This window comes from Trichechus manatus, unplaced genomic scaffold (assembly GCF_000243295.1).
Source record: "Trichechus manatus latirostris isolate Lorelei unplaced genomic scaffold, TriManLat1.0 scaffold00064, whole genome shotgun sequence".
Classification (NCBI taxonomy): Eukaryota; Metazoa; Chordata; class Mammalia; order Sirenia; family Trichechidae; genus Trichechus; species Trichechus manatus.
In genome coordinates, this window is record NW_004444000.1 from 8081538 (window position 1) to 8102892 (window position 21355).

A 21355-nucleotide genomic window follows, 5' to 3' on the forward strand; every position below is an offset into this window, starting at 1 on the left:
AGAATTGACAGCACTTGGCAATTTGGATGTGGAAGCATAATATGGCTGCAGGAGGTGAGGATAGCTATCAGGATTTGAGTGGATTGTGGTTCTGTTTACCAGAAAGCACAAAAAAGAACAGGCTCAAGGGTAGGAATAGGGAAGGCAAAAAAAAAAATGACTTAAGTTTGAGATACCTATTGGTCATCAAGGTGAAGATATCCTGCTGGCAGGTTGAGACAGAGTCCCTCAAGAGAGTGATTTGGACTGGAAATGCTGGCTTGAGAGTCTTTATAATATAGATGATATTCTCTGTATTGTGGAGAATGGGATTATCCAGAAGACAGAGCATTGTCAATATTTAAAGTGTTGATGGAGGGAGAGGACTTAAGTAAAAGGAGCTGCCAGAGAGTTAAGAGGAGAACTAGGAGAGCGTGGGATCATGGGGGCCACAAAGGGAGAGTGGCCACGGGTGTCATCCACTGTAGAAAGGCCAAATAAAATGAAGACAGGACTTAAGCAATAGAAAGTCACTAGGAACCTCAGCAAGAACACTGAAAACTAAATGTAGTGGATTGTGGAGTGGATAAAAGGAGCCCTGGTGTCGTAGTGGTTAAAGTGTTAGGCTGCTAACCTGAAAGTAAGCAATTCAAACCCACCAGCCACTCCATGGGAGAAAGATGTGGCAGTCTGTTTCTGTAAAGATTACAGCCTTGGAAACACTATGAGACAGGTCTAATGTGTCCTATAGGGTTGCTATGAGTTGGAATCGACCTGACAGCAATGGGTTTGGTGGAGTGGATAAGAAGTGAAGATGAAGAGACAGTGAGTCTAGACAACTCAAGAAACTGAGCCAGGGAAGAAATAAGGACAATAACAAAGGTGCATACAGGCTAGGTCATCAAGTACTTCTGGAAGCAAGCCCAGACTCAGTGTCCTGGAGCAACTGCCCTGAGGTATACATGCCCCCAAAATCACAGACAGGTTAACTACTGATAAAAAAAATGGAATGGAACATCACAGGCCACTCAAGGGCCCCTCAAACCAGGCCAATCAGTTAATCCCAACCCCAATGTACCCCCTAAAAACTTCCCAACCAATCAATGCTTGAAATTTCCATTTAAAATTTGATCTTTGCCTTCTTTTAAAAAGCTATTACCCAGGGAATAGACAAAATGGTAGTGGTATTTTGTCTTAAGTGGTTGAATCAATGTTGATTTTCCAACTTCTCTACTTTGGAAATGTTGTATTATTTTTAAATCACATGAAAGCAAATATCCTCTAGGAGAGATAGCAAAAGAAGCCTCTCCCCTTATTATGCTTCAGTGAAAATTCATTTATCGACCATTCTTGGGAATCAGGTTTGGTTTAGGAAAGAAAATCAGGAGATCCCGGATATTTCTGTAGTAGAGTGACCTGTAAGAGATTACATATTTTCTTCTGTTTTTTCTTCTTTGGGCAGAAAAGCTTCCAAAAAAAACACTTTGGACACTCAGATGCTAGCTTCTATTGAAGAGAGGGTTGAACACTCTGAAATAAATGACACTCATTACACATAGAGGATTGGATATATAGTGAGTGGTCCCATTTTTCCCAAGAAAAGGACCTCCCTGCTCCCTTTAAAAGGGTAAAAGCATCATAGAATGACTAAAACAAAAAAAAAAACCAAACCCACTGCCATCGAGTTGATTCTGACTCATAGTGACCCTATAGGACAGAGTAGAACTGCCCATTGGGTTTCCAAGGAACAGCTGGTGGATTCAAACAATTGACCTTTTGGTTAGCAGCCAAATGCTTAACCACTGCTCCACCAGGGTTCCAGAATGACTAAAGGGGCTTTATTTAGATGGGTGGGTAAAGGAAGACTGGCCTATTATCTGAGGAAAGGGTAAGGGTACCCTTTGTCTTGAAAAGAAAAAACCATCTTTGCCCAGTGGAAAACTGGAAAAGAGAGGAACAAAGTTTTGAGCCTTTGATGTTAGTGCCTGACTGAACTTGCCCTGCTGCTGCAGGACAACATTTCAGAACCCAAAGCAATATCTAGAATACAGGACTCAGACCCATCACATGACTCTGGGACAACTCCCAGGATGTCACTACCTGGCCACCAGTGTATGCCACCAGGTTTACTGCTGGTGAAAAAACATCTTAACACTCCTCTTCTCCATGTAAGGCTGGTATGTGACCCACCTTCTGTGTAATGGACATGACTAATTCTGGTTAGCTTTTGCTGCAGGAAACCACTTGCTCTGAAAAACCCTGAATATTGGTAAGCCCTATGGCAATTTTACCCAAACTGATTTAGATTCAATGCAATCCCGATTAAAACTTCCAGACTGTTTTCCAAAGTGGCTGCAGCATTTTACAATCCAGCTAGCAGTGTTGAGGGTATGAGGGTTCCAATTTCTGCATCCTCGCCAACACTTGTCATCACCTGCCATTTTGATTATAGCCATCCTAGTGAGTGTGAGGAGCCCTGGTGGTGCAGTAGATAAGAGCTCGGCTGCTACCTAAAAAGTTGGCAGTTCAAATCCACCAGCCTTGGAAACTCTATGGGGCAGTTCTACTCTGTCCTACAGGGACGCTAGGAGTCAGAATCGACTCAGCAGCAACAGGTTTAGTGGGTGTGAAGTTGTATCTCATTATGATTTTGATGTGCATCTCCCTGATGCGTAATGATGTTTAACATCTTCTTTTGTGCTCATTGACCATTTGGATATATTCTTTGGAGAAATATCTGTTAAATCCTTTATCCATTATTAAATTGCATTGTTTGCCTTTTTATTACGGGGTTGTAAGTGTTCTTTATATATTTTAGATATACACCCCTTATCAGATATGTGATTTCAAAACGTTTCACTAATTCTGTGGGCTGTCTTTTCACTTTCATTATGGTTTCCTTTGTAGCACAAAAGTTTTTAATTTTGATGAAGTCCTATTCATGTCTTTTCTTTTGTTGCTTGTGCTTTAATGTCATATCCAAGAAACTATTGCTTAATTCAAAGTCAAAGATTTACACCTAAGGGTCTTATCGTTTTAGCTTTTATATTAGGTCTATAATCCATTTTGAGTTAACCTTTGCGTGTGGTGTGAGGTAGGGATCCAACTTCATACTTTTGCATGTGGACATCTAGTTGTTCCATGTCTATTTGTTAAATTGGGTCATTTTCTCATTACTGATATTTGAGAGTTCTTTATATAGTCTGCATAGAAGTCCTTTATTAGATATACGCTTTGCAAATGTTTTTCCCAGTCTGTGTCTTTCAAACAGTGTCTTTTAAAAATCAGAAACTTTTAATTTTGATGAAGCCCAATTTATCTAAAACTATAAAATTTCCAGAAGAACATAGGTGAAAATCTTTGTGAACTTGGATTAGAAAAGATCCCATTTACTTAAAATTTTAGACAATAAACTCTTACCTATAGTGACAGAAGGCATATCAGTGGTTGCCTTGAGTGGGAGGATGGGGCTGGAGGGAAGAGTTACAAAGGGGCACGAGGAAGGCTTTTGGGGTGATATATATGGTCACTATCTTAATTGTAGTAACACTTTTACAGATATATACATATATCAAAACTTGTCAAATTGCACTTTAAATATGTGTTTATGTATGTTAATTATAACCCAATAAAGCTGTTTAAAATAATATTTATGAGATATATGCAGAGGTTGAAGAGACAGGATCGAGAAGGTATCATCTATAAGGTAAGGTGCCAAAAGGCAGGAGCAAGGTGGTGGCATCCAAAACACAGGACAAAGTTTTGCATATGGGTAGGAACACTTCTTCAGTAACTGGAGAGAAAAACAAGAGGATGGAGACAGATGTATAGGTTTGTAGGTTTGGTAGTAGGGAGTTCAGGGAGCCCATCCAATGGCTTCTATTTTTATGGAAAGTTGGAGGCAAACCATCTGCTGAGGGTGAGGTGGAGAAGGTTTGAAATAGTCAGTGCAGAGGGAATGCGGTGTATCTAGAGAAAGGAAGAAATTTCCAGGAAGTGTTGAGGTTGGGCGATATGAATTGATAGCAGTACCTCTGCCCTTTCTTGTGGCTTCTTCCAGCAGCAATCAAACGCCCTTGTGCCGACATCGAGGAAGAAGGTCTTTCCATTCACACAGGATTGTAGATTTTGCTAAGCAGTATGACAAACGATAAATAGGAAGGACATTCTGGGTATTAATGGAGCATGACATCTAAGAGTGAATAGGACTTAAATGAAGAAAGGGCAAAACTAATATTTTGTGAAAAAATAAATCAATGGAATGAAGGTTCTGCTGGCATCTGAGAATAGTTGTAGGGGAAATAGTTGAACTAGGAAAGGGAAGAATTGAAAATTGTGGCCATGGAGTAAAAAGCTTGAATTAGTATTTCTCAAGGTGGATAAGTTTTGGATGTTAGCAAGGTTCAGGTTGTGACTGTTGAAGTAGGCCACTGCACTGAGGGTGAGTTGAGGGGTGAAGTTAAAAAAGTCCATAGAGATGGGGTATTGGCAGGATTGTTTTGATTTTGCTAACTGTATACCTGGAATATCATTTAACATGATCTCTGTCCCTAGAAATTGATATCTTGATCTAGACGAGTGGCAGGTTTAGGATTTTTCTTTTGCAAGAATCTTTCAAAGTTGGTGGTGTCTACCTTTATTAGGAGGTATATAATGTCTCATCTCTTTTATTGTGATGCTACCGGACACGGGTGATCATGACCCAGATTCATTAATTCAGTGAAGTTCCAAATGTTGACATTTTAAAGTGATCATTCCTTCATCAGCCCTGATGGCAAAGTAGTTAAGAGCTCAGGCTGCTAACCAAAAGGTCAGCAGTTCAAATCCAATAACTGCTCCTTGAAAACCCTATGGGGCAGTTCTACTCTGTCCTATAGGGTCGCTATAAGTCAGAATCAACTCGATGGCAATGGTTTTGTTGTTGTTGTTGTTTTAATAAAGAGATAGAAGATATAAACTTCCCCTCATCAATGATTTAGTTGCCTGGAGGCACAGTTCATATACAATAAACATGTGATGCTTTTTCCTTATTTATTAGTTTTCACAATGAGTTGGTTTTCTAGCAATCCTCCAACAGTGATGAATTATTTTTTAAAATTCTAAACACATGCATTTATACATATTTGCTATGTTTCAACTCATTGCAACTTTCATACTGACACTCACATTGTCTCACTTCTGTTCAGTGTAAATTTCTTCAAGTTAGTTCCAGTGCCCTATATGTCCTTTTACATGACCTAGTAGTGTTTAATAGCTTCACTGCTTTCTGGTATGACAAGACATTCCAGGCCAACCTTATACAATCCCTGCCCGGACCTGGAATGAGCAATTCCTCCAAGGAGCCCTGGTTCCATCTAGTGGGAAATAGAATTTAGAGACCATAATCTAGGCGTTAGGAGTTTTCATTCCTATTGGGTTAACCGTTGCTTCTAGGTGTTTTCAGAAGGCAGAGCTAAGCAACACTTCTTTTTTTTTTTTAAGATAAAATACATTAGGAGTTTATACTGATCTCATTGACTTTAACATTCATGGAAACAATACAGCCAATTTACAAATAAATTGCAAAGAGGGGGAAGAGATGGAGGAGGAATCTATAGGTAAAAAGAGAATTCAGGGACGTAGAACTCTTAAACTCACACTAAGCCCTTGTCTCAGACTAAGAAACGGCTACATACCTCTTCCCCATCTGCCAAAAGCCAGCTGAGATGGCTGTGTCCTCAAAGGCAATAAAAGAAAACAAGCATCAAAATGTCTTTACCATATCTCACCCTTTAAGCTTATTGATACAATTCAGAAAGTATTGAAGATCCCAAATGTGACAGGTTTGAAGATTTGAAGGATTTAACTGGATAGTGGATTATAATGCCAAATCCGGCAAATGGAATTTCTCATACAAGGAAACTTATTAAATATGGCTTAGGAAATATGTTTTTATTGTTGGTAGTTGCTATCAAGTTGGCTCTAACTCATGGTGACCTTATGTATAACAGAATGAAACATTGCCCAGTCCTGCACCATCCTATCTTTGGTGTGTTTGAGCCCATTGTTACAGCCACCGTGTCAATCCATCTCATAGAGGGTTTCCCTCATTTTCACTGACTCTCTGCCAAATATGATATCCTTTTCTAGCGATTGGTCCCTCCTGATGACATGTCCAAGTAAGCAAGTCAAAGTCTCGTCATCCTTGCTTCTAAGAAGCATCCTGGCTGTACTTCCTCCAAGATGGATTTGTTCTTTTTTCTGGCAAGTCATGGTATATTCAATATTCTTTGCCAATGCCACAATCCAAATGCTCCAATTCTCTTTCAATCTAGGAAATAGGGACACCTAAAGCTCTACTAGGGTCCTGGTGGTGCAGTGGATAAGAGCTCAGGCTGCTAACCAAAAGGTCGTCAGTTCAAATCCACCAGCCACTCCTTGGAAACCCTATTGGGCAGTTCTCCCCCGCCCTAACCGGTCACTGGGAGTAAAAATCTACTAAAGGGCAAGGGTTTTTTTTTTTTTTTTTTTGGAAAGCTCTACATGGAGCCCTGGTGGCTCAGTGGTTAAGAGGTTGGCTGCTAATCAAAAGGCCAGCAGTTTGAATCCGCCAGCAACTCCTTGGAAACCCTATGGGGCAGTTCTACTCTGTCCTATAAGGTCGCTATGAGTCAGAATTGTCTTAATGGCAACGAGTTTGGTTTTTCTGTTTGTTTTTAAAACTCTGCCTTGGAAATAAAGAGTAGATTAAACTTTGATCTAGAGTAAAAGAAAAGGATGTATAATGGACACTCAGTTTTCACCTTGGCTCATTAACTCTGTAACCTGTTGATGTGGAGTCAATTCCAACTCGTAGTGACCCTGTAGGACAGAGTAGAACTGCCCCATAGGATTTCCAAGGAGCTCCTGGTGAATTCGAACTGCTGACTTTTTGGTTACCAGCTGAACTCTTAACCACTACACCACCAGGCTTTCCAGTCATTAACTCTATGCAGCTACAAAATTACGAGATAATACAAAAAGCTTCCAAGTTTGTATTTCTATGTTCAGTGGAAGGAATCTCCAGGTTCTACTATATTTCTTCTGCACATTGTTCAGTAGCACTAATTTAGTGCTGATGTACTCTGGATAAATGCTTCCATTGTTCAACCCTCGCTGTTCTCTTGGGAGCTAAATCGTTTTCTCCAGGGTTTTGTATTTGACTTGCTGTAAGTAATTAACATGTGTCAGGGCCATGATGGATTGGAAACTACCCAAATCCAAGCATAATTTTTAAATCTTCCTTATTTGCTTAAAAGGTCAAAAGCTAGGCATTTCCCTTCACACTGTCCCATCTACCAAAAGAGTATCGACTCATGGCAACCCCATGTGTGCAGAGTAGAATCGCTCAACAGGGTTTTCAAGGCTGTGACCTTTTGGAAGCAGATTGCCAGGATTGTCTTCCGAGGCGCCTTTAAGTGGGTTCAAACTCCTAGCCTTTCAGCTAGTCTAACAAGTAACCATTTGCATATGTTAAATAATATGTAAAATTTTTAAAGATCCATATTGAGCACATATTTATAAAACTTAAAATGAAGTAGGAAACATACAAAGAAGCCAAAAATAAGGGAAGTATTAGAAACTCACCCGAATTGAGCTTACAAAAACTGTCTTATGCTATTTCTGTAAATACTTTTTTTCACCTTTATGAATAAAATGAACTGCCTTTGGGGCACTCTGTATTAGCGGATGTTTTAAGTAGAACCTGATATTGAGTCTAACACTGGCAAGTAAGCATCTGACAGCAGCCTCCATGTGCAGAAACCTTTTTTAGAAATATATACTCAGTGAAGCCTTCGATTCCCCCGACCGCACTCTGACGTTCACTGTCCACACGGGCACGGTCGTCTTAACCGCAAGAGCAAATGTTTGCCATCCTTAGAAAGCAATACAAAAAGAACCAGGTCCAACAGCTCTCAGGGCATCGTACGTGTGAGTGATCATTCCCTCTCACTTCATATTTACATGCTGAACATCCGTTTGGATTGTGCATTGTCTGTGTGTAACTATGCTTTGATTCATAGTAACTTTTTCATATTAAGGAATTTATTTGCACTGAACATGAACTGTAGACAAGCAGTAAATAAAAATAAATAAATGGCTGAGAGAAACCAGAAAGAAGAAGAGGAAGAGGAAGACAAGCTGGGGGCCTCTGAGGGAAGGAGCGTGGTGATTCTGGGTCCCAGGCAGTGCGCCAAGGCTTAGAGCTCAGAGACGGCTGTTCAGTCACTTAAACAACTGCTGAGAAAGAGCAGTATCTGCGTCCACAGCTAAACAGGGGACTTAGTGCTGCAAGCTGAGTCCAATGGCGCCTCTTGTACCCCTCTCGCTCTGGTGTGGAAGACCAAGCACCCTCACAATGCTCACCACTCCACAGTGAGGATGCTGTCCTGAGACTGGGCTTTGGACACGACCCCTCCTTCTTAGCTTTCTCCAGACACTAGCACCCCTTCAGGAGGTCACTGCAGATGACCACACGCGCCAACATCCCTGACTTCCCCGGTTTCCCAAGCCTCTGCAGACACAGCAGAGGTAGTGGCAGGAGGTCCTGGACTTGTTGCCAGTTCTGGTGAGGAGGAGGCTGGGCGTGCTCATTCACACTAGAAGGGCCAACTGAGGTCTAGTATATGGACTCCAAACTGTCAGGGCAAGCGAGAAAGATGGCCCTGTCACACCTCTGCGAGCAGGGGGAGGCACTGCAGGGGTAGCTGAGGGGCACAGGGCTGCCTGTCTCCATACTTTGCCCTGAGGTCAGGCTCTGTCGACTCAACCTCTTAAGTGCGAGCACAGGTCCACGCAGGCCCCCTACATGCCAGCTGCGTGATTGTGTAAATTACTTAACTGTTTTCAGGCTTGGGTTCCTCCCCTGAGACGGAGACAGTCAGAGCCCTCCTCGCAGGGCTGCTGAGACAGTCAGAGCCCACCTCGCGGGGCTGCTGAGACAGTCAGAGCCCACCTCGCGGGGCTGCTGAGACAGTCAGAGCCCACCTCGCGGGGCTGCTGAGACAGTCAGAGCCCACCTTGCGGGGCTGCTGAGGTACAGCCTCATGATGGTACCTGGCAGATAAGAACCCTGTTGCTGTCGAGTCAATTTTAACTCACAGCAACCCTGCGTGTGTAGTGTAGAACTGCACTTCATGGAACTGTTCAAGGCTGTGACCTTCTGAAAGCAGATCGCCAGGCCTTACTGCTGAGGCATTTCTGGGTGGGTTTGAACTGCCGACTTTTAGGCTGAGTCGAGCACTTACGCATTAGTGCCCACCAAGGACTCCTCCAGGCCTGTAGTCCCTCCCAAACAAACAAGCTGTCACTGAGCTGATTCCAACTCATGGTAACCCCATGTGTGTCACAGTATAACTGTGCTCCAAAGGGTTTTCAATGATTGGTTTTTCTGGGAAGTAGATTGCCAGGCCTTTCTCCTGGAGTGCCTCTGGGTGGACTCGAGCCTCCAACCTTTCGACTGGCAGTTGAGTGCTTAGGCATAGAGTTAGAGTGCTTAAAAAGACACTGGACCAGGATTTCGAAACTTCGGGCAGAGCAATTGGTGTGTTTTAGGAGCCAGGTGCTTGGAAGAAACACACCTCAAGGAGAGAGGCACAGGCAGAGCTGGGAGGGTTCGGGTCAAGGAAGTTGAACGAGGACCACAAAGGGGCCAGGGATGGGCCTGACACACCTTGAGGTCCCTGGCAGCCATTATGAGCAGGTGTACCACCCCCTCCCCCAGCCCGCAGCCTGCCCAGATGCTGTGCTCTCAGGCAGCCGAGACAAAGAACTGAACTCTAGACCCCAGAATCCCACAGGAGGGATGACACGTGTTTTGATGAACAGGGTGAATCAAAGGCCCCTCTGAGGGCCCTTGTTACATTCTTCAGCTAGAGGAGAGGCAGCACTTGGGTTTCGTTGTTCTTGGCCCCCTCACTGACCTGGGGCACTATTTCCTCCTCCTCCTCTCTCCCCCACCTTCTTTTAAAAAAATGTTTAAAAGATTTTGTCAATGAATGATCTTATTCATAAAGCAGGCGTGATGACAGTTTGCAGAGCTAAATGGGCACTTAACTGTGTGTTTAATCTGCAACAAAAATAAACAGCAGGGAAGAGGGTTTGGGAGAGACAAGGGGGCAGCTTGCAGGTAGGCAGGGAGCCTGTCACGGTGATTCACACTCCCCACCCCAGCAGGCAGTGTCCCCGCGTCCCCTCCTGGCCCCTGCAGACGGGCAGGTAGGAGCCTGAGGGGTTGGGGCACAGAGCAGCCTGGGCACAGCTGGATGGCCCCAGTGGGTAGACAGGGAAGGGAGCAGGGACAGCCAGGCCATCAGCAAGGGCAGCTGGTGCTGAGCTGCCTTCCCTTCAGCACCCACACCCAGGTTACAAAAGGCATCGTGGGGACCTTCCTGCCTACCCCAAACCACCCTCCACCCAGGATTTGGGTGACAATCTGAGATTAGACGCACGTTCAGGGGAATTTAGCAAATACCTGTTGTTCCAGTATTAATCACCCTTCCAGGTGCACACGGGGCCTCCCTTAGACATTAACCCTTTCTTAGCGGCCCAGCCTGGTGAGGACACGCTTAGGGCTGTATCCTCCATGAATCACCTTCCTTGCCCAGAAAGACCACCACCTTACCGGCAGGTGTAACCACCACAAAAACCTAGCTGTAATCCCTGCCCCTACACCCAAACTCACATTTTATGTTTCTCCCACCAGATTCTGGTTTATCTAGGGAGTATTCGCATTACTCCCCGCCTCTTTCTGTGCCCCGCCCCCCTGCCCCCTAGCACTAGCATGGTGCTGGGCACAAAGTCGACCCTCAGCAAATTCTTGTGGACTTGAATCGTGGCTAACCTGCTTATGACGATAGCGAACCCAAACCCTCTGCTTTCTAAGGGCACAGGACGGCCTGGGCTGCCGACCCTGGCCACCCTTGGGACCTTCTCTCAGGTCATGGCCATCTTTCCCAGGTTCTCCCACTGCAAAATGGAAAGAACTTTCCTGGCTACGGCCCATCCCCTGCGTTTTAGGCTCGATGGGCTCCAATCCTCAAACCAGGGCCCCAAGCACAGCGCTGACCTCCCTGCCACTGCCCGTTCTGCAACGCTGTAGGATGAGCTCCTCGCCCTTCAGCGCCTCCTAATACTGCAAGCTAAACGAGCTGCCTGAACTCACCACCATCAAGGAGAACTTTGGTCTAGACAAAACTTTACTTTTTGTTTTATAGAAAGGCTAACTGCATGAACGTTTGCCCTCCATTACTAACCAAAAAGTTGGCAGTTTGTCTCCAGCAGGGCCGCAGAAAGGCCTGACCATCTACTTCTGTGGGATTACAGCCACTGAAAACCCTGTGGAGCAGTTCTACTCTGAATGTAACACAAACAGCCACGAGTCAATGGACTTGACAGCACTAGGTTTTGTACGTTCAGATTAAGTTAAGGAGGCGTTGTCTTCTTCCCAGGCTGCCGCTGCAACACTGTCCGTGATCTCCTGAAGGGAAGATCTTCTTGCTGCAGCATCCTATTCAGAGCTCTGCCAATACCTTGTCCCAAAAGGAATTTGCAAAACGTGTGGCAAGCTGACCCTCAGCCATGAGAGCCTTCACATATGGGCTCCCCAATGGCCCTGTGTCCTCTTGTGACTTCCCCTGGATAAACAGGCAGCAAGATTTCCCTGGGTGAGAGCTATGTTTCAGCAGGTGGCTGTTTTGCTCTGCTTCCCTTGTAGCTGAAAAGTGCTGGCAAGCCCAGGAATGCTTCTCAATGATGGTCAAAGACCAGGAGAGTTGCTTCATGACATGGGGCCTTGAGGCGTAACGACAGTGAGCTGTGACCACTATACTGCCGAGAACTCAAACCTGTGGACCTGCAAGAAAGATGTCACAGGAGACCAGGAGAATCCAGATCCTCTAATCTCCCATTGACAGGCCTTCGAGACCTCAGCTCAGAAAGAGGAACTCGGAACATGTAAACTGAAAAAACAGCCTCAAGGAATTTACCTTCTAATAGGGAAACAAAACTAATCCCTGTCCTCTTTGGAACCGTGTCAGGACACAAAGGTAGTTACAAAAGGCGCATTAAGAAGAAGCGGTGAGAGAGGAATTATCAGATTCCACTGAAGAAGAGGGAGGTTAACTATGGAACTCTTGCAGCAAGAGGCGGCTTCAGATTATTATGCTGAGAAGGGTAAGGAAGAGAGTCTGAGGCAGATAGGAGAAAAGGACATTGTCTCAAGGGCACAGAGTAGCTCAGCAAAACCCCTCAGGGTGGGACTGAAAAGTTCAAAAGAGAAGAAAGGCCCGCGTGCCTGGGAGAGATGGGGATTCAGCCAGAGAAACCAAGGCAGAGCAGGGAGCCAGTCTGAAGGGGGGTGGGGGTGGGAGGGATGTTTACACAGACAAAGGGCAGCAGGGAGCCACTCAGGGGCTTCAGTGAACACAGCTGTGACCCGCCTAGAAACCCTGAGAAACAAGTTTTTGTCAAAGCACCTTTCAGCTCTCTAACCCAAACACCTGCTGCCTTTCAATGATTCCTTTCATACATGATGGGGGATAAGATTCAAGCAAGGAGCCCTGGTGGTCCAGCACTTAAGCGCTCAACTGCTAACCGAAAGCTTGACGGTTCGAACACGCTCAGTGGCTCCATGGGAGAAAGACCTGGCAATCTGTTGCCATAAAGATTACAGCCCAGAAAACTCTATGGGGCAGCTCTATTCTGTCACGTGAAGTCGCTATGAGTCAGAATCGACTCGACGGGACCCAACAGTAACAAGATTCGGGCAGAACCCATAGAAAATTGCCAGTGATTGACTCAAGCAAGAGAGATATTGGGGAGCAACTCCCTTGGGGCCCAATTCAGACCAAAGAGGCCAGGTGAGTGCCAAGTGCGATGTCATTTTCTGCTGAGTGAACAATCCTGGGCAGGTTGATGAGGCACTAGACCTGTACAGGAAGGAGCTTCGTGCCCTGCAGTCCACTGCCAACCCAGGCCCAGCCCAGGGCTGTGGGGCAGGGCTGGGTGGAATGAAGTTGAAAGGTCGTGAAAAGGGCAGGTGAGTTCTGGAGCACCCTGTGGAGGACAGAGCCACGAGGTCCCCAGGCCCCCTCTTGAAGACAGTTCTAGAATGGACCAGGCCCTGGGAAAAACTTAAAACTGGCCCTATTTAACACTGCTGTAAGGCGTGCTGGTGGCACAGTGTTAAAGCACTGGGTTCCTAATCTAAAGGTCAGCAGTTCGAACACAGCAGCCACTCCATGGGAGAAAGATGGGGCAGTCTGCTTCTGTAAAGATTTACAGTCTTGGAAACCCTAAGGGGCACTTCTGTTCTGTCCTATAGAGTTGCTAGGAGTCGGAATCAACTTGACAGGAACAGGTCTGGTTTTTTTAAGGCTGCTGTCTGATGCATCGGTTCAGACCAGTTTCAGGGCTAGTGGTTCAGAGCATCAGGCTTGTTTGGTAGTTGAGCTGAGCTAGGCCCAAGCTTGAGTCTTAGCAAAGCTTTGTAGGCTGCGCGTTAGCAAAGCGGAAGGCGCAGAGACCCCGAACACTCATTGGTTGTTAACCAGATATGGACACTCACTGGGGGTCTAGGACCTGCTTCAGGAATTCTCTGCTTTCCAACATCCTTTGCTTTCCCACACAAGCTGTGGGAGCAGCAGCCCTGAGGGGGAGAGGCATCTGGGGGGCCCGCAAGCCTGCCTGGAGTGCTCGTGGCTGTCTGCATTAGGAGGGGAGCTTCAGTGCAGAAGGCAGGCTGCTGCCAACGGCTTTACCGCCCCTCAGCCCCCACCCCACCTGAAAGGCTAAGCCTCTTTGTTTCCATGGGCAGAGAGAGGGATGCTAATGATGAAAGCAATCTGCAGAGAACCTGGACCCTGGCTCGGTTCTCAGCATGGCTCCCGGCCTCTGAGACCCATGACACTCAGCCTCTCTGAGGAATGGGCTTTGCCCGTTTCACAGCCTGAGGAGCAGCACCAGGTAAGGGCCTGTGGAAGTGCTCTTGGGCCGCCCAAAAGGGGAGGCGCTCATAAAGACAGGAAGGCTATGTTCTGTGCAGTCAGCTTTTCTGCACGGAGATTTCAGAGGATTTGCCTCTGCTCTCTCCTTTCCTCCGGGAAACTGAAAACCAGCAGGTGACTGGACCCTACAATAAGAGCCTGAGTCCTGGGGGCCCCCATCCTGGATGGCAGGAGGGAGAGAACCTGTTCAGCAAGGCCTGCAATGGCGGACAACTGTGAGGGGGACAGAAGTGGAAAAGACCCTGCGAAGGGAGCTCAGAAAGTGATGTGATCACGGGCGTCAGGGGTGGCCGAGGAACCCCGCTCAACACGCTGCTCACAACTCCCGTCTATTCACCACACATTGTAGCAAACTTGTGAAGTCAGCTTCGGAATGCCAGACACAGGTCTCGTGAACTGGCGAGAAAATGGAAAGATGGAGGTGGAGGCACAGGGCTGGGATAGTCACCAAGGCACAACAGAGCAGAGTGCCCGCTCACGTTCAAAGGCCCAGCCCTTGACCACCCTAGTGGGCCCCTGAAGAGCTGAGGCCAGAGGACAGGCCCAGGGCTTGTCAGTGGGCTTCCAAACCACAAGGAAAGACCATCCAAGATCTTAAACTGTCTCGGGAAATCATTTTTACATACCTTCAACCTCAGGGGCAAGACACAATACCAAAGATGAAAGCCTAGGACTATGAGCTGGAGCCTCACAGGAACGCCACGTGTGGGTCACCTCGCATGTAGCTGTGGGGTGAGAGTCACATCAGACACCCAGGAAAGCACAGTGGGTGAGCCTGGGCAAGACACTGAAAACCACCGTGGGAAAATACCAGCCAGATGAAGGGCCTTTGGGGAGGGGGGCAGTAAACAGAACACAGCAGCCCCTTAAGGGCGAGATTAAAACTGGCACAGCCCTGCCTGCTTCCTGTGGTCACTGTGGACGCTCTCTGGCCTGCTGTGATGCCCCCAGGTAGGCAGATCGTAAAACGCTGCTGTGTGGTGAGCTGGAGGTGAGGGAGACAGCTCTCTGCAGCCAGAGCACAACCACCCTCGCACACTCGGTGAGGTGCACTCTGCACCAACGGTTCTCTGAGGCCAAGTCCTTCTCTTCTTTGTCTATTCACAAGAGTTAAGAGAAAGGCTGCTTTCTCTTTGTTGATCCCAACAGCAAAGGGTATGAAGGCACCGCCTCAGCCAAGTCAAAGCTACAGTGACGTTCTGATGGTTCATGTGAACGGGGAGAAGCAGGCAGCCAGATTATTGAAAACAAGCAGACCACTCCTGTTCAACTTGGAAATGAATTATACAGTTTGCTTTGCAGAACTAGTAACAGGTTTTACTTCCTATATGAGGCTCTCCAAGCCCACAACTGGGCAAACAGTTACAGTGTAATTAATAACGATGACCCATAAAGCAGATGGTCAGCCCTGCAGGACCTCAGAGGCGAGCATGCCAGGTAACCTGTTGTAAAGATGCACCCCGTAGGGTCACACCTCGGGGTCAGTCTGTGTCAGACAAAACCGGAGCCAGAGTCCTCATTTTAGGCGTCTAGAGTCTACCCCTTTCCTGGTCTCATTAAAAGTGGGACTTTATTTCTTCATTTATAATCACAGAGCACATCTCGCCTTGCTCTTGCTGTTTTTACTTGCTCGAGTCAGTTCTGACTCTTGGCGACCCCATGGGTTAGAGTGGAACTGCTCCATAGGGTTGTCTTGGCTGTAATCTTTACAGACGCAGATAGCCAGGCCTATCTTCCGTGGTACCGCTGGGTGGGCCTGAATCTCCAACGTTTGGGTTTGCAGTTGAGCGCAAACCATCTGCGCCACCCAGGAACCTACCTCTAGCCCAGACATTCTCAAATCCTCTTCTTTTGTTAAAAGTTGCAGGGCCCATCATCCAAATGACTAGATACTAAAGAAATAACAGGGAGCCCTAAGAATGTTGATTGCTACTGACTATCCTCTTCTTAGAATCTATCCTGAGGAAATAACAAATCAATTATTTGGTCCAATATTTGCATACAAGGATATTCATCTCAGCATTTTTCAAACAGTGAAGACTGGAAACAGCTGGCTCTTAAATAATAACCCGTTAACCCATTGCCATCCAGTTGATTCCGACACATGACGGCCCCACGTTACAGAGCAGAGCTGCTCTGTAAGGTCTTCTTGGCTGCAATCTTTACAGAAGCAGATCACCAGGTCTTTGTTCCATGGCGCCGCTGGGTAGATTCAAACTGCCAACCTTCAGGTTAGTAGTGGAGTACAAACCATTTGACCTTTTCTCTTATACGACAGGGAAGAAATTTAAAGGTATCAAAATACACCCTCATATGCCAGACTGTGATAAACCCTTATAACCATGGCTGGAAGTGCTGACAGAGGAAAATGCCCCCATTATAACATTAAGGTGAACAGGTGTGATAAAATGCGAAGCATTTTCTTTTTATCATTTTAAATTTAAAATAAGAAAGGAAAAAGAAATACCGGAAGGAAAAACAAGGCACCAATAAAAACGGTGACCACAGGGCGTGGGGCAAAGTGGGGTGGAGGGGGCAGGGGTGGAAGAAAGTCTTCTTTTTACGTAGTTTTCACTTTTGAATATAATGTATTACCTCTTCAAAAAAGTAAAACGTTTTTTTTAAAATTGGAGGTCCAAAATATACAGCAGCTGACAGTGAAGCTGCTCTGAGGGAAGCGGGTGGGAAGGGATGGCAGTGCCCAGCCAGTCCCGTCTTTCTTCACGCCCGGGCATCTCGGAGCCGCTTCACGGCTCTGCAGAGCAGTCTGGAAGCCAACAGCCTGGCCCCGTCGGTTAGTCTCGCTGGCTAACTCTCTGGGTCTCCCTGCACAGGCCATGCTCAGGAAGGGCTAGATGTGCTCCCCTGAAGAAACAAAACACCCATTCCTTTTGAAAGATTTATTTTTAATTAAAAAATAAAAGTTATCTTAGCATATTGCATTGCAGCTTCAGGATGGCAATTAAATGAAGCAAGAAAAACAAGGCTTATCTGTTTTGGGGTCTCCTGACCACCTTATAATGGGTACCAAGGCACACGTGTCTTTAAACAAACACAAACTTCATTCAGAAACAACTCCAGTTAACTCAGGACCCCCTTCCCCCAACTCTTTTTTGCCCACCCTTGTCAATCCTCCCCCCGCAAAAACAACCAAAACATTAAATTCTCTTGTAAAACCACAGAAATAAGTGCTGAGTCAGCAAGGATCCTGGGCCTGCTGCCCACATCCCTCCACATCTCTCTGCTGCCCAGAGCTGGCAGAGGAGCGAGTTAGAACAATCTCCACTGTGGGCCAGGTGGCCAGGTGTGTGTACCCGGCCCCGCGGCCGCCTCCCCCGTCTGGGACAGGCCGTTCCAAGAGCTGTCTCCCTTAATCAAGGGCATCCCGTGGCCACAGCAGCCTCTCCGCACAAGAAAGGCCTAAGACTAGCAAGTCTCCACCAAACACTTGTTGTGAAAACACCACTGAGAACTGTGGGAGGGAAGGAGACGGTGGATCGCTTCTCCCCAAGTTTACCAAGCTTTTGTCTTTTGGAAGTTTTTCTCTCCCTATTTTCCCTGCCTTCTCTCTTTTTCCCTTCTTCCCAATCTCCCCCTTCCCCCAAAAGAGTTTTATTTTAGCTTGATGGTAGGGGTTCCAAAGAAGTTATTGGCAACTCCTGGGGCCGGCCTGGGGGCTCTGCCACTTGTAAGGGGTCATCACACGCCTTCGGTTCCTCTGGGTCACAGGGCCCCTCATGCCCCTGACAGGGTTCCGGGCGCTGCTGGCTCTGGGCCTGGCTGTTCATCTTCTCTTCAGCTTCAATCTCTTCTGATGTGGGGATGGAGTTCTTCTTGGGACGACCTTTGGGTTTTGTGGGCGCTTCCTGTCCACCTTTAAGAACCTACACGGGAGAAAAACATTTAATAAATCTGGGAAATACCTCCTCCTCTCCACTTTCCCACTCCCAGTAAAACCTCAGACACCATACAAACAATTCCTTCTCAGCAGTGAAGTCATAACCAAGCCTGCTGCCGGCGAGTCGATTTCAACTCACAGCAACCCTAGAGGACAAAGTGGAACTGCCCCACAGTGAAGTCATAGGGTTGGACAAATAGTATTCTCAGACTCATCACTGCCAGCCTACAAAGACCACTTCATTGTCTAAATGCTCAATGCACTTTTGGTCAGTATCACATATTTTGGCATTTATTAAAATGATCATGAACATTAAAAATTCAACTTCAACAATAAGCAAAGAAATTAAAATTAGGATATTGATGTGTTAACTATCAAGTTGACAAAGTAAAAAGACAACAACAGTCGTAACAAGTTGGGAGATGAATACTAGGCTCTAATGTGAAACTGTCATTGGTAGAATCTTTTCAAAAGAGAATCTGAGAACTCAAATCAAAAGCTTTAAAATGGACTTCTGGCCAACATGGCACTATAGTCAGACACACAATGCCACCCCTCTGCAGCAAAGATCAGAAAAACTAAGTTAAACAGAGTCACCCGTCAATCCTAAGCATCAAATGAAGAGAGAAAGAACTCAGCCAAGCACCAAATGGCATAAGAAACTGAGCGAGAACAGAGTGCAAGGAGAAATACATGCAGAGGTCCCCTATCAGCTACCACAGCACAGATCCGCCATCTTGGACTCCTATCTGAGATCAGCAAACAGAAGGTACGAGAAAGCGCTTCACAGAGCTTCCAGCAGGAGACAGAACAACTGGTAACCCACGACATAGGCTTTCCCACCCCCCACCCTTCTTCACCCCCACTTAGCCTCCTCTGCTTCCTGAAACCACAGTCTATTGGCAGGGAAGCACGAGCTTTCCCCCAGTGCTGCTTGGATTCCACCCGCCCACATGGGCCAGCTCTCTGAGTGCCATGTGTTAGTTGCTGTGTTGCTTTTCTCTGCATCTTTTGGTTTCTTCCTTACCTCTCACCACCTCCCCCTCCTTTCTCTCAAATACCTGGCTCTGTGCGCCATCTTTGCATCTTCCTGAAAGGCTGCGGAACACCACTCAACTGTGAAACTGCTTCCTGGCCCATGCCACCACACTGGTGGGACCCCCAGGGCTTTTTTGTTTGTTTGCTTGCTCTGATTTGTTCTGTTTTGATATGTTTGTTTTTCTTTTTCTTTTCTAGGCTTGGGAGCCCCTTCTAGCCTGGCAGTACCACGTGGCTTGGAAGCTAGTCCCTTACTCTGCGCAGACCCACAGGGACATCCCTGGGGGCATTTCTTTTTTTTTGATTGTTTTTGGGTTTTTTTTTTTTTTCATTTCTTTGTTTAGTTTTCTTCTCTCTCTTATTCCCTTTTTGTCTTCATTTCCAGTTTCTCGATTTATTCATTTTTTCTTTTACACTTTTTCTTTTTTTTCCCATTTTTGTTTTCCCCCATTTCTCAGTCTCTCATCTCTCCACTCCAACAGCAAGCTCCCTAGCACGCTTTTTTCTTTGTGTGTATGTTTTTGGCTCCTGTTCCTCTCTCCTCTTTCTAATCTTTCCCATACCCATCTTAGCTCCACACATCACAATCCAACCCCCCTTCCTGCCTACCTGCACCATGCACTGAATATCACACTCCCAAGCAACAGAGGCACAGCCTACTGGAACCTGCCCTGCACTGATTCCTGGTCCGCACTGTCAGCCCTGGTACGTGCCACAAACAACCCATCCCAGTAATTCCCCTTCAGTTGGACCTGCCCTGCTGTACCATACCCGAGTGACTGACCCTGCCCACTGGAGAAGGAGGGAAAAGTATCACGCCCACAGATGAGCAAACAACAAAGGACGCACAGCCCACCTGCTCAGACATAACCAAATAAAACAAAAAAGCAGGATGAAACAAACAAATCTACAATCAATAAATGAGGAAAATAACCACTGAATGCCCCGAAGACAGCAGACAGTATCAAAACATTTACAAAAACAGGACAGGATGGTTCCAGTAGGCATTCAAAATAAATCACCAGATGACCTTCCAGTAGAAGAAAAGGCACTAGACCTAACTGATAGGGAATCCAAATCTCTAATATTCAGAATTATCTAAGAGTTGAAGCAAAAAACAGACAAAAATAAGGAAAAAACAGACAAATTCATGGAAAATACTGACAAAAAAATTGAAGAATTCAAGAAAATAATACAGGAACAAAATGCTAAGATGAATTCACAACTAGAAATCATACAAAAACAACAATTAGAAACCAAAAGATAAACAACAAGATTTCAGAAATGGACAGTGTCTTAGAAGGGCTGAGGAGCAGGTTTGAAACGATGGAAGACAGGATCAGCAAAATTGAAGACAAACACTTGGATACAACTCTGAGGAAAAATCAGAAAAAAGAACAAAGAAAAATGAAGAAATCCTGAGAATTATGTGGGATACATTCAAAAGCAAAAATCTGCAACTGATTGAAGTTCCAGAATAGGGGAAGAAAACAGAAAACACACAGAGAATCACTGAAGAAATACTGACAGAAAACTTCCCCAATATAAAGATGAAAAGCTGACCATCCAAGAAGCTCAACGAACTCCATATAGGATGGACACCAAAAGAAAATCACCAAGGCATACCATAATCACACTTGCTAAAACTAAAGACAAACAAAGAATCCTGAGAGCAGCTCAAGAAAAACAAAAAGTCACATACAGAGGAGAAACAGCAAGACCAAGCTTGGATTATTCAGCAGAAACCATGCAGGCAAGAAGGCAATGGGATGACATATATAAAACCTTGAAAGAAAAATACTGCCAGCCAAGAATAATATATCCTGCAAAACTCTCGTTCAAATATGATGGTGAAATTAGGTCATTTCCAGAAAAACAGAAATTAAGGGACTATGTAAAAACCAAACCAAACTTACGAGACTTATTAAAGGGAGTCCTTCGATTTGAAAACAAACAATATCAGACCACAGGCTGAATATAGGACACAGGATTGTACTAGCCAGAAACCAACCTAGGAAAGGAACTCTTAGGGACTATCAAAAACCAAAAAGAATTACAAAAGAGAGGTTAATCTGTAAATGACAACAGCATCAGAACAATATAAGAGGTAATAAACGGTGTAGGTATAGAACCTTCTAATGGAGAGGAAGTCAAGTGATACCAAGTGATAATAGACTGGTTCAAACCTAGGAAGATAAGGGCATATTTCAAGGTAACCACAAAGAAAGATAACAAACCTACTCATCAAAATAAAGAAAAACATAAAGTCTCAGTAAAAACAAAACCTACGAACACAGAAGAAATGAAAAAAAAAATCCACAAACAAAAGGAAATCAGCACAGGAGAGTAAGAGGAACAAAGAAAACGTCAGCACCACAAAAAAAGCACTACAAAATGCAATCCCACTCCTAGGAAT

The 21355-nt window shown here is 45.6% G+C and overlaps 1 protein-coding gene across 1 annotated transcript in view; it reads right to left on the bottom strand.

The window, feature by feature from the left end:
- Nucleotides 1-17315: 17315 nt before the first annotated feature.
- Nucleotides 17316-21355, bottom strand: part of BARX2 (BARX homeobox 2) — a 94488-nt gene continuing 90448 nt past the window's right edge. Inside the window, exon 4 of the mRNA XM_004379329.1 lies at nt 17316-17887. Coding sequence (XP_004379386.1) covers nt 17621-17887 — 267 coding nt within the window. The 3' untranslated portion in view covers nt 17316-17620. The remainder of the gene's footprint in view (nt 17888-21355) is intronic.